The sequence below is a fragment of the Jaculus jaculus genome, chromosome 6, assembly GCF_020740685.1.
Source record: "Jaculus jaculus isolate mJacJac1 chromosome 6, mJacJac1.mat.Y.cur, whole genome shotgun sequence".
Lineage (NCBI taxonomy): Eukaryota > Metazoa > Chordata > Mammalia > Rodentia > Dipodidae > Jaculus > Jaculus jaculus.
In genome coordinates this window covers 124652632-124667291 of record NC_059107.1, presented here as the reverse complement: position 1 = coordinate 124667291, position 14660 = coordinate 124652632, and the positions used below count along the sequence as shown (strand labels likewise).

Genomic DNA, 14660 nt, shown 5'->3' with positions numbered 1-14660 from the left:
CCCACTCTCATCAATTGACAGGTCTTCCCGGGAAAGAATAAACAGAGAGGCATCTGGACTAAATGAGGTCATAGAAGGAATGGACCTAACAGATATATACAGGACATTTCATCCAAAGGCTGCAGAATATACATTCTTTTCAGTAGCACATGGAACATTCTCTTAAATAGACCATATATTAGGACACAAAGCAAATCTTAACAACTTCAGGAAAATTGAAATAATTCCTTGCATTCTATCTGACCACAATGGAATTAAACTACAAATCAGTAGCAAGAAAGACTATAGAGCATACACAAAATCATGGAAACTAAACAATACACTACTAAATGATGAGTGGGTCAATGAAGAAATCAAAAAGGAAATCAAAAAATTTATAGAGTCAAATGATAATGAGAACACAACCTATGAAAATCTCTGGGACACAATGAAGGCAGTTCTAAGAGGTAAATTTATAGCCTTAAGTGCCTATATTAAGAAATTAGAAAGGTCTCAAGTAAACGACCTAATGCTTCACCTTAAAGCCTTGGAAAAAGAAGAACAAGGCAAACCAAAAATTAGTAGACGGGAAGAAATAATAAAGATTAGGGCAGAAATTAATGAGATAGAAACAAAAAGAACAATCCAAAGAATTAATGAAACAAAGAGTTGGTTCTTTGAAAGGATAAACAAGATTGATAAACCCTTAGCAAATCTGACCAAAAGAAAGAGAGAAGAGACACAAATTAATAAAATCAGATATGAACAAGGTAACATCACAACAGATTCCAGAGAAATTCAAAAAATCATAGGGACATACTATAAAAGCATATACTCCACAAAGTATGAAAATCTGAAAGAAATGGATGATTTCATTGATCTATATGACCTACCTAAATTAAATCAAAATGAGATTAATCACTTAAATAGACCTATAACAAACATGGAGATCCAAACAGTTATCAATAATCTCCCAACTAAAAATAGCCCAGGCCCAGATGGATTCACTGCTGAATTTTACCAGACTTTTAAGGAAGAGCTAACACCATTGCTTCTTAAGCTTTTCCAGGAAATAGAAAAAGAAGGAATTCTACCAAACTCCTTCTATGAGGCCAGCATCACCCTGATACCAAAACCAGGCAAAGATAGAACAAAAAAAGAAAATTATAGACCAATCTCCCTCATGAACATAGATGCAAAAATTCTCAACAAAATATTGGCAAACAGAATACAAGAGTATATCAAAAAGATCATTCACCCTGACCAAGTAGGCTTTATCCCAGAGATGCAGGGAGGGTTCAACATACGCAAATCTATAAATGTAATACATTACATAAACGGGTTGAAGGACAAAAATCACATGATCATCTCATTAGATGCAGAGAAAGCATTTGACAAAATCCAACATCCCTTCATGATAAAAGTCCTACAGAGACTGGGAATAGAAGGAACATATCTCAATATAATAAAGGCTATTTATGACAAGCCTACAGCCAACATATTACTAAATGGGGAAAAACTGGAAGCTTTTCCACTAAAATCAGGAACAAGACAAGGGTGTCCACTGTCCCCACTTCTATTTAATATAGTTTTGGAAGTCTTGGCCATAGCAATAAGTCAAGAGACACACATAAAAGGGATACAAATTGGAAAGGAAGAAATCAAGTTATCATTATTTGCAGATGACATGATTCTATACATAAAGGACCCTAAAGAGTCTACTAGCAAGCTGTTAGAGCTGATCAAAACCTACAGCAATGTAGCAGGATACAAAATAAATACACAGAAATCAGTAGCCGTCATATATGCTAACAACAAACACACAGAGGATGAAATCAGAGAATCACTCCCATTCACAATTGCATCAAAAAAAATAAAATACCTTGGAATAAACCTAACCAAAGAAGTAAAGAATCTATACAATGAGAACTTTAAAACACTAAAGCAAGAAATTGAAGAAGACACTAGAAATTGGAGAAACATCCCTTGTTCCTGGATTGGAAGAATCAATATCGTGAAAATGGCAATCTTACCTAAAGCAATCTACACATTTAATGCAATCCCTATCAAAATTCCAAAGGCTTTCTTCATGGAAATAGAAAAAACAATCCAAAACTTCATTTGGAATCACAAAAAACCTCGAATATCTAAAACAATACTGAGCAACAAAAAAGAGGCTGGTGGTATCACCATACCTGATTTTACCCTATACTACAGAGCCATAGTAACAAAAACAGCATGGTACTGGCACAAAAACAGACATGTAGATCAGTGGAACAGAATAGAGGACCCAGATGTAAGCCCAAGTAGCTATAGCCACCTGATATTCGATAAAAATGCCAAAAATACTCATTGGAGAAGAGACAGCCTCTTCAGCAAATGGTGTTTTGAAAACTGGATAAATATCTGCAGAAGGATGAAAATAGATTCTTCTCTCTTGCCATGCACAAGAATTAAGTCCAAATGGATTAAAGACCTTAACATCAGACCGGAAACTTTAAAACTGCTAGAGGAAAAAGTAGGGGAAACCCTTCAACATATTGGTCTTGGCAAAGACTTTCTGAATACAACCCCAATTGCTCAGGCAATAAAACCACAGATTAACCACTGGGACCTAATGAAATTACAAAGATTTTGCACCGCAAAGGACACAGTGAAAAAAGCAAAGAGGCAACCTACAGAATGGGAAAAAATCTTCGCCAGCTATATATCTGATAAAGGATTAATATCTAGGATATACAAAGAACTCAAAAAGTTATATAATAAGGAATCAAACAAGCCAATCAAAAAATGGGCTATGGAGCTAAATAGAGAGTTCTCAAAGGAAGAAATACAAATGGCATATAAGCATCTAAAAAAATGTTCTACGTCACTAGTCATCAGGGAAATGCAGATTAAAACTACATTGAGATTCCATCTCACTCCTGTCAGATTGGCCACCGTCATGAAAACAAATGATCATAAATATTGGCGGGGATGTGGAAAAAAAGGAACCCTTCTGCACTGCTGGTGGGAATGTAATCTGGTCCAGCCATTGTGGAAAACGGTGTGGAGGTTCCTAAAACAGCTAGAGATTGATCTACCATATGACGCAGCTATAGCACTCCTAGGCATATCCAAAAGACTCATCACATTTCCTTAGAAGTACGTGCTCAACCATGTTTATTGCTGCTCAATTTATAATAGCTGGGAAATGGAACCAGCCTAGATGTCCCTCAACAGATGAGTGGATAATGAAGATGTGGTACATTTATACAATGGAGTTCTACTCAGCGGTAAAGAAAAATGAAGTTATGAAATTTGCAGAAAAATGGATGGACCTGGAGAGCATTATCCTAAGTTAGGTAACCCAGGCCCAGAAAGCCAAGCACCACATGTTCTCTCTCATATGTGGATCCTAGCTACAGATGACTGGGCTTCTGCGTGAGAATGAAAATACTTAGTAGAAGAGGCCAGTAAGTTGAAAAGGAGACATAAAGGGTGGAGAAAGGAAGGGAGGAGGCTACTTAATAGGTTGATATTGTATATATGTAATTACAATGATTGTAATGGGGAGGTAATATGATGGAGAATGGAATTTCAAACGGGAAAGTGTGGGGGTGGGGAGGGAGGGAATTACCATGGGATATATTTTATAATCATGGAAAATGTTAATAAAAATTAAAAAAAAAATAAATAAATGTTCTCACTTTTGATTTAAAGCTTTTGGAGGGGGTGGGCTACACATGATGTAAAAGACTAGGGAAACCCAAATCTCATCAAGATGACGAGAAGGCCAGTGATTTACACTGGATTAGTCATGCCTATCACAACCTCCAGGGTTCAGGGGACTCTCACAGCTATCCAGAAAATCACTGTGGAGGTGGAAGCAAACACAGAGGAGCCTCAACGTCATTAACGGTGAAAATGGGAGGCTGTTGAGAGCCCAGCACTAAACAGGACAATTCTATAACACTGCCTAAGGTTCAGGTAACCTTTAAGAAGAGCTAAGGGGTGAAAAGGTGCACTTTGGGGCACTGTCCTTCTGACTTGAACTGACTGGTGTGTTCATAATCCCTTAATGGTTGCTGGTAGCCCCTCAAGGCTTGCATTATTATGAGTCTATTAACATGTTGACATGGACGATGACAGAGATAAATGGAATCAGATAGGAAAGTAGAGCAAGGAATACTTGGAAAGAGGAGGTGTCTCAGTGGAATGAGTGAGAGACAGAGAGGGAACAAAAGAGGGCAATGGGGTTAGAATATTATTAAATTATAGGATGTTCAAATGTTAAAGTTACCCATAAAAAATTTTTAGTAGTTTCAAATAGGTTAGTACATAAAGAGTGAGATATGAGGATACATGTCAATTCATAGCTTTAGATGATTATGTAGATATAAGTAACAAAACTAAAAAAAAACTATGGAATATATGGGTGGCACTATGTTTTGTCAGAAGGATTTGGCAGAGCTGACTTCATTTCTTTTGGACATCAGCATGAATAGGCAACCTAGAAACATCTAATATGAAGTTGAGACTCTAAAGGAAGCTTACAGGAAGAGAATTTGTAAATCTTGATTTAACTGGTGACACTTAAATCTATCTGCAAGGAAGGATATTATCTAGAAAATACAAACAAGACGAGAAATTAAAGCTAATCAAGAGTAGGGAATGATTTCAGGTTGTCCAAGATGAAGGAAGATAACAGAGAGGAGAAGATGATTTATTTTCAAAGTAATAAGTGCTTAATATGCACAGTTAGCTCTTGATGCCCTTACATCTCTCTAGATGCAGAGAAGTCTTTATGGTAGTGTGGCCAGCTCTGTAGCAGACATGCTCAGGAGACAATGGGACCACAGAAAAGTGCACTTAATCGCAGATTAAGACTGAGAGAGTGTCTGAGATAATACCACATAAACAGAGTCTCAATTATAGCAGAAATTGGACCAGTAAGAAAATAACAAAGGGCAGTCACACCCAGCAAGATAAAATTCATGAACAACAGAAAGGGGGCACTGGAGCACAAGAAAGAAGTGAGAATTCCCAGAAGACATCAATCACCATGGTTGAATGCTGCTAAGAAAGAAAATGAAATCAGGATGACAAAGACCTTGTCACTGAGTAAGTCACTGGTGACCTCTGCTTCAGAGCTTCGATGAAGAGATGTGTGCTGTAGCCAGACCTCAGTGAGTTAAAGAGCGAGTGAAGAATATGAAGTAGAGATGATTAGAAAAGAGTCATTTTTCAGAGTCTAATGTACAAGAAAATAAAGATAACCAAGTTCCCTTAATGGTGTTAACATCATTTTAAATAAATTTATAAACTATAGGAAGTAGCATACAAAGTCTATCTCAATTCTAAGGTCAGCTTAGTGGTTAAAAAAAAAACAAAACTTAAAAATATCAAGAAGAATCTGTGTTGTCATATTTATATAAGTAATTTTTGTTTCAGTGTAAGCAATAAGATTCAATTTCTTCACTTCAAGAGAAATGATTGCACAAATAAAAGCATTTTATCTGTTGCAAGGATTTTAGAATGGAGCAGATATGTCAAGATTATTTTATGTGTAATTATTATAAGTACCCAAATGCCTTTTGAGCCTACACAATATAAAGACACTGTTCAAAAGAAATGGAAGGTGTGTTATGTTTTAATACTCATTTCAAAGTCAATCATAATATTTTCAGAGACATAAAACCAGCTAGCTAAAACTAAAGGAAGAAAAATAGCTATTAAAAAGTGAAGGATATAGACAATTTCATGAAAATAAAGAATAGCTTCTCATCTTTTGCACAGCTTATTGATATTTTTAAGAATAATGAACTTTATTGTTATGTAATACTTTTCTGTATAATTCATACCCCTTGTTATGGTGTTTGATATTTGACATTAAAAGTCTGCTGATGTTGGGCTGAAGAGATGGCTTATCAGTTAAGTGCTGGCCTGTGAAGCCTAAGGACCCAGGTTAGAGGCTCGATTCCCCAGGACCCACATTAGCCAGATGCACAAGGGAGCACATGCGTCTGGGGTTTGTTTGCAGTGGCTGGAGGCCTTGGCATACCCATTTTCTCTCTAGCTGCCTCTTTCTTTCTCTGTCTGTCACTCTCAAATAAATAAATAAATAAAAATAAACAAAAAAAAATTAAAGACTGCTAATGTGAAAAATATCCTTATAACACAGAAGGTTCACAATCAACTAACATGACAGACATTTAAATTTGTCTCTAGCTATTCCTCATTATAACTCCCTATTACTACATAAAAATATTCCTTTTTTTTTTTTTTTTTTTTTTGGTTTTTTGAGGTAGGGTCTCACTCTAGCCCAGGCTGACCTGGAATTCACTATGTAGTCTTAGGGTGGCCTCAAACTCACGGTGATCCTCCTACCTCTGCCTCCCAAGTGCTGGGATTAAAGGCATGCACCACCATACCCAGCAAATATTCCTTTTCTATGTAGTACATATTGAAACATAAAAATATATTCTAATATATTCACCTTAAGCATGCTATTGTTAATAACTGTTCTCAGTTCTTCCAACTCTTTCTTATATCTCACCATCTTGAACCCTTTCTTTTATATGCTTTCCTAGGTAGCTTGTGAATTTATTATAATCCTGTCAATAAAAGTAGAAATAGATTGTAAAGTGTGGAAGAAGAAAGTGAGACTGTAGTACTAAATAGGTCAAGGATGTCTTAAAAAGATTTAAAAAATATCATGACAGAGCTATGAACAATTTCCAGTAATTTAAGGGATAAACTTTTATCAAATTAAATTTCTAATATTTCATTTCCACAACTTAAATGGAAGAATGTAAAAATGTTCTCCAATTTTCCATCTTATGGATTTTGTTCAGAAAGTTAACTAACATTAAATTTAGCAAGCTATCACATTTGTTATGCTTTCACGATTACTGCCTACAAATCTAATGAGTATTATATCTACATTTTCTTATAATCTATTAACAAAATGAGAGACAAGAAAACTGAGTCAAATTGCCTAATATATACATTGAAATTTTCTTTTGAACTATTATTAATTTTTGTATCAGAATATCAATACAGTTATTGATTCAGCTGTGATTTAGCTTGTCAATATTTTTTCTCATTTACATACAAATTATGGAACCATGAAAATATTTAGCTAGTATGGGACAAAATGCTTTTGGAACTCTATTAATACTGCTAAAACACACAAAAGTTGAATCTATGTTGTTTGTTTATAATCATTTTTCTAGGATTCTCTTTTTCTCCTTTCTTTCCTTTCTTTTTCTATTTTTGAGATAGCATCTCATATAGTCCAAGCAGTTCTCATTGGATTTGTTACTTAGCTGAATTTGACCTTGAAATTCTGATCTTCCTTCCTCCACCTTCTGAGTACTGAGTGAGATTACTGGCATGTACCAAAATTTAGGATTCTAAAATAAGTATCATTTTCTTTAATTTGTATTTATTTATTTATTTGTGAGAGGAAAGAGGCAGGTAGGAAAAGAAAGAATGGACATGCCAGGCTCTCTAGTCATTGCAAAAAAGAACTCCAAACACATGTGCCATCTTGTGCATATGCTTCTGAGGGTACTGGGGAATTAAACCTGGTTCCTTAGACTTCGTAGGCAAGTACCTTAACTGCTAAGTCATCTCTTTAGCCCAGTGTGTTAGTTTTATAAACTATGTAGAAGTCTTTTAGAACAGATATTAATTTTATTAATATATGTTCTCCAGAATTTACTTTTATAACTATTTTAAACTATAAAGAGATATAAAATATTTCTTGTCTCCATATAAATTTTGCCACTTACCCAGGACTAGTTATCAAGACTTTTCAGTAAACAAGGGTTCTCTGTATGATTTCCTATTATGTTACCTCATATAGAACTGTTGTGTTGCCATGTAGAAGGGGTCCATAGCAGATATAGGAGTGTCCGACAACCCAACCTAAGTCAGAAGCTGCCCACCACACCTAAGAAAGAAGAAAATTTAATTTTTTCACAGAAATGTCATGTCACACCTAAGAAATAAGATGTGTATGTAATATACAATATATAATGTATATAACTATGTACATATATGTATATGTATATATACACACACACATATATATATATGTATATGTATGTATGTATATATCTTATTCAGAGAATTATTATGAAGTGAAAATTTAAAACTCTGATTACCTCTCCAGGTTTAAGGCCATATATAGAAGACATTGTCCAGTTCAGCATTACAGCATATCCCCCCGTGGGCCTCACCACACCCTAAAGAAGAGAAAAGGGGAAGTTAACACCAGTATAAACTTGCTAAAGGATTCACTGTCCTCATACTGGCTGCCTTAGAAGTTTTATGTTGCAGGTCATTCATACTGCAGAAGTTACAAGTAACTTTACTCATGTATAATTGCAGAGGAATCATGATTCAAATATTAGAGAAAACAGAAAATGGTTATCAGCTCCATTTGTAGAATTCTTTTATACATGGCATCTTTGACATTCTAGAAAAATGCTTGTCTTCTCAATTCCCCATAGAAAACATTTTCAATGATGACACATATTAGCAATATCATATTTCCAGATATATCAAGAGGATAAAAATGAAAACTATCAAAATTAAGTACATGAATACAAAATGTAGTGATGTGCCAAACATATAGGCTAAAATAAAAGCATCTTTTCCTTAATAGGATGAAATGGCAATTGATTGTTTAGAAGAAACAATACTAATTGGAGCCTGATTACAACCCTAAACTGAAATCACGCAAGGACAATATAAGAGGTGAACAGTTCTTTAATGATGAGTTCTGGAACTCTGAGGGATCAACACTGATGAGATGGCCTTAAGGCTAAAAGATATGCTTTAAGTCACATTTGAGACATATCTAACAATTATTACTTCACTATTTCATAGTTTTCATAAATCATTTTCCAGCATTTTTCCTGAACACTGTGAACATATTCAATTTCAACATAAGATTAATATTTGGATACTGGGCACAGGAGTCACCATAAATAAGAACTAGAAGTAAATAAAATAATCACATTTGTTGCTTCATTATAAAGATTAATAATCATTAACCCAATAATAAATAACCATGTTAATGTCCAGAAGAGCAAGTGAATACCTATTAAGGAACAGAAGGTATATTAAATTCATACGTCTTCTCAAGCATCTTTTAGATCTACTCTACCAAAAAAAGTGTTTTTCAACTAATGCTAGAATTGCACTAATTGATAAATATTTTATTATTTGTACATTTTTATGTTTCTCTGAAGTTTTAACACTTATGTATAAATCAGGGAAGGAAGTGAAACTGGCTTTACATTAGTTACTAAACTTGCTACTCCCCTTGGGCAGCACCTAATAAAACATAGGTATTAAGCTGTGAAACATATTTCATCTCTACCAACAGAAACACCTAGTCTCTTGGCAGCTTATCAGGTGCCCCTTTGTTGGCATTTGAGGGCTATTTTCTATGTTGTATGACATGGCTAGCCAGCAGCTGACTCTCAATCACCTTGGATATATTAGAAATCCTAAATTCCCTTTCATCAGGCTTTCACATACACTTAACCATAAAAACTGAGCAGCTATGTTCCTGCAAACTGTGTCCTGCCTTTCATGCCTTTTTGGTTTAAAAATGTATTTTCTTAGGGTTCAGTAACTTGATTTATTTGCTATTAAAACTTTATCAAGTCATTTTTTCAGTCATTTTGTAAAGAAAAATGTGGGAATATATTTGGACATTGCCCCATATATTAGAATAGACAGAAATATTTAATGTCAATACTGGTTTCACTAAAATGTCATAGAATTTCCTCTCTACCCTACTTGGCATTTCACTTAAAACTCAATGTTGGGCCGGAGAGATTGTTCAGTGGTTAAAGGCAATTCCTTGCAAATTCTCACAGCTCATGTTCAACTCTCCAGTACCCATACCAAACCAGACACACTAAACGAGACATATATCTGGAGTCCATTTACAGCAGCCAGAGGTGCGAGATGCTGGTGCATGGCATGCTTTCTCTCTTTCCTTAAATAGCATATAAAATAAATAATAAACCTCATTCTTATAAAGAACTTAAGTATTATTATAAGGGAATACATTTTTAAAGGGTAAACTGTAATTACTGGGGATGAAAAACAATAAAACACTTGAAATGCCCTACTGTGCATCAGTGCATTCATAAAACCTACAAGATGAGTCTGAAGGATGTATTTACATGCTTTTATTTTTCTCTCATTAGTGCTTCATCACATGAGGTTTCGCAATTTTGCTTTGTAAATCTGTAAAGACTTAAATACAGCTGAAAAACGAAGTGTGTGAGACTTATTCACATAATCAGATCATATTTTCAAATGCATTTAAAATTATAAAAGCCAAAATTCATTATTGATTACTTGTTGGTAAAATTTTGTTCCAGAGACTGAACCCAGGACTTTCCACATAAGTGTGTGCTCTATCACCAAGCTATGCCAAAAGCCTAAAGTTTTTAAGCATTTTTAAAATAAATATCTTTAGAATAAAGCTATTTTCTTAGTCCAGAAATTACTTAAGGATTAAAACATGGAGCAGGACCTCAGGAGAAAAATGACCTATAGCACTTCAACCCAACCCCAGCTGAAACCACAGAGGAACTGGGGAAATGAGCCAGAGTGCTGCTTTCTCGGTGAACTTGGTATCAGCACAAGGGTGGAGGAGACAGACACTGAGGACACTCAACACCTACAAAAGCAGAGATCCAGAGGCTCCCAAGAGCCCATCACTGAAGCAGACTAAAAATGCACCCAACATTGCTCACAGAATTTTGTGGAAGAGGGGCGGAAAGATTGTTAGAGCCACAAGTTGGGACATTATCCTCAGAGACATTATATCTCCCCCTTAACTGACTGCTGCCCACACAAGGCATGCCCACAATCCCCATGGGGTTGACCTGCATATCCAAGGAGGAGGGCTTCTTGAGTAAAGGGGCAAAGATGAGGGAAAGGATAGTACCAAAATGTATTTTCACACTTTTTGTACATACTAAGTTGTTTCCATACTAAGTATGTCCATGACTAATAAAAACAAAATTAGAAAAAATTAGCCTATGCTGGTATTAACCAAATGAAAGAAGATCAAATTAAGTAAAGGCTTCCATCCAAGATTCTCATAAACTATAAATGAAAAAGAATAGTAGGTTTTTAAAATCAACAAATATTAAATAGTTGCTGATGTGAGATCTAAATATATTAATAAAAATTTTATATTCCAAAACAGGTCATGTGGTAAATCTCAAATTTATGTAATAAATTCTTACATTAAAAATAAAATCAGGGTACCATTTCCATTTGGCCCCAGTTTTGTGCCCACCACCCTTACCCTCCCCTCCAGCCCCACCCTATTGTACAGTCCTCGAGATGCCTATTACGTATGTCAGCATGTTGGGCTTATCCAGGTTAGGAGCCACAGATGGCTGAGACCATGCGATGATTTTCTTTCGGTAATTGGGTGAGTTCACTGAGAATGATCTGTTCCAAATTAGACCACTTTTCTACAAATTTCATTGTGTCATTTTTTCTAAGTGCTGAGTAGAATTCCATCATGTAGATATACTACATCTTGGTAACCAAAAGTGCTGTTTACACACAGAGTATGTCCATAACTTATATAAATATACATACATATATATATATATGTATATATATATATATATATATTAGATGCATAAAAAAACAATTAAAATAGAGCTTAACAAGATGAAAAGCCATAATTTCTGTTTTTATTTACTCTTCTTACTCCTTCTGTGCTAAAGGATGAGGATTAAACATTTAGTCAAGCATCAATTTACAATTCATTAATCAACACTAGACCACCAATTTGGCCTGTCCTCCCAAAATATTGAGATCATATTACAATGTCTAAGTCTTTTTATGGTGTAGAAAAAAAGAAATATTTACAGCCTTGTATGCTCCATGAAAATATGAAAAATTTCAAAGTAAAAATAAAGATATTGTAATATTAATTGTTGTATAGAATATTTTTGTTTCCTGTTTGTAATCATAATTTCTAGATAATGCTAATGGCAATATAAAAGAGAACCCCTAATGGCTCTAGTACAAAGTACTTTTAAAACATACGAAAATATTGTGGTAAGGTAAAAGTACTACTCAAGAATAAGGCTTATCACTAAAATGCAATGTTGATGCATTTTAGACTTAATTTTTAAAATATTTACTTATTTATCATGTATGTGTGTATACATATGTATGAATGCAGGAGAGAGCATTCTGAGAAGGCATGCACGTCATACCATGCAAGTGAAGATCAGAGAATAGCTTTTCAGTTCAGTTATGGGCTTCTACTTCATTTAAAGCAGGATATCTCTTTGTTGTTCTAAACTTCAATCATGATCTTCCAGAAAATTCCCCTGCCTCTGCCTGCCTCTTGCCATAGTTACAAAGGGATTACAGAAACCCACCATAGCTTCTGGCTTTTTAACGTGGAGTCTAGGGATCAAAAATTAGGTCATCAGTTATGCTGAAACCGCATTGTCCACTGAGCCACTTTACAGCCCATATTGTCTTTTGAGTAGGTAGTACTTTCTACCTGTACTTATACTCTACCTACCTTACAGGGAAAAGCCTTAGGTGATCTTACATAGTCTCAGAGAGCCCTATACTCTGCCAGCCCACTATTCTGGACTTTCTTTTTAGGATCAGCCATAGTCCTCAAAATCTGCAGAAAATGAAAAAAAAATTCATGTGAGGAAAACACTGAGTGCACATAAAGAAGGAATGGAAATGAGTTATATCTCAAAATGGAAAATAAGACAATGTAAAAAATTGATCTTTTTTAACCAATTAAAATGGCACAGCACATAGAAAAAGTGCACTTTTTGTAAGTATAAATAAATGATGGCCACTTAGTGAGAGATTAAACCTGTGGCACCACAGAGACTCCCTTAGAAAACCAACTTAAACTCTTTTGATATCAAGAAAAGCCACAAAATACCATAACTTGGAGGACTAAATTAAGATAGAAAATATGTTCATAATAACTCTATAGTTTGTGTTGCCATGACTTTAAATGGGGCACAAGTGGCATAAGTGTTAAAGGAGTAGAGGAAGGAAGATTGAGACATGTGGCTAGACTGAGCATGTGGGATATTCGTGCTCAAATATGAGATGTATGTTTTGCATCTCTATGAGCAATGGAAGGGTAGTTTCAAAGTATTAAGACTAAAAATGTTTTCAGTACATGATAAAACATATGCAGCAAAGTTGCACCCTTTTATCATTAGACTGTAGTGAAGGTAATAGTATTTTGTATATATTTACAATATTAAATATATATATATATATTTAAACTTATTTATTCACATATATTTAAATTTACATTTATTTACAAATAGTATTATATGTATATATTTATAAATAGTATTATGTTTATTACATAGATGAAATGTACATTTATCCATAAATACATATGTGTATGCATATGCATGTGTATATGTATAGATGATCATACACACATTTTATATACATGTATGTTGTATCTGGGATGAAAAACACAACCAAAAGCAGCTGGTGGGAGGAAAGGTTTTTATTTGGCTAAATATCTCTAGGGGAAACTTCATGATGGCAAGGGAAGTATGGTGTGAGCAGAGGCTGGACATCACAGCAAGTGGAAAACAGCAGCAGGAGGACGAGCTGTGTTAGGGGAAGGGAGAGCTGGCTGTAACAACCCTCAGCCAGCCCCCAACAACACACCGCCTCTGGCAAAGCTCCACCTTTCAAGTTATATCTGCTGGGATCCAAGCATCCAGAACACATGACTTAATTGGGGACACTTAATTCAAATCAGCACAATGTATAAGTATGTGCATTTCAACTCTGCATGGCAAGCTGAGATAAATGAAATGAAATGGCAGATGCATGATATGCTTAAGAAAAGACTCACATCAGCAATGATAGTGGAGTTAGGGGATGAAGGAATAAAATCAGTGGCTCTGTCTGACTTTAAAAGTTCTGAGAAAAAAGTACTGAGGCAAGAGAGAAGGCTCAGCGGCTTAAGGCACTTGTCTGCAAAGCCTAACAACTGCGGTTCAGTTCTTTAATACCCATATAAAAGCCAGATGAACTAAGTGGCACATGTATCTGAAGTTCATTTGCAGTGGCTGGAGGCCCTGGAGCACCCATTCTCTCTGCCTCTCTCCTCTCTCTCAATCTCTCTGTGCTTGCAAATAAATAAATAGAAGTACTTTTTGTAAATTTAAGGGCAAGAGGGATTGCTTAGTGTTTAAGGTACTTGCTGCAAAGCCTAAGGACCCAGATATGATTACCCAGAACCCACATAAGTCAGATGCACATGGAGAAGCATGTATCTGACATTCATCTGCTATGGCTAAGGCCCTGGTGTGCCCATTCTCTCTCTCTCTTCCTCTGTGTAATAAGTAAATAAAATAAAATTATTTGTTTAAAGTTCAAACCAGGCATAGTGATGCATGCCTTTAATCCCAATACTCGTGAGGCAGAGGTAGATGGGATCACTGTGAGACAAGTCCAGCCTGAGACTGCATAGTGAATTCCAGATCAACCTGGGCTACAGAGAGACCCTAACTTGAAATAAAAGAGGAAAAGTTCTGCAGATCAGCAATAATGTTGTTTTCATCTTGGCTTTCCTTTCCTGCAAATGATTAGTTTGCAATTTTCACAAAACATTTAAAGAT

The 14660-nt window shown here is 35.2% G+C and overlaps 1 protein-coding gene across 1 annotated transcript in view; it reads right to left on the bottom strand.

The window, feature by feature from the left end:
• Nucleotides 1–14660, bottom strand: part of Acss3 (acyl-CoA synthetase short chain family member 3) — a 218460-nt gene that overhangs the window by 106793 nt on the left and 97007 nt on the right. Inside the window, exons 6-7 of the mRNA XM_004650533.2 lie at nucleotides 8133–8213; nucleotides 7823–7918 (exon numbers count right to left, since the gene is read on the bottom strand). Coding sequence (XP_004650590.1) covers nucleotides 7823–7918; nucleotides 8133–8213 — 177 coding nt within the window. The remainder of the gene's footprint in view (nucleotides 1–7822; nucleotides 7919–8132; nucleotides 8214–14660) is intronic.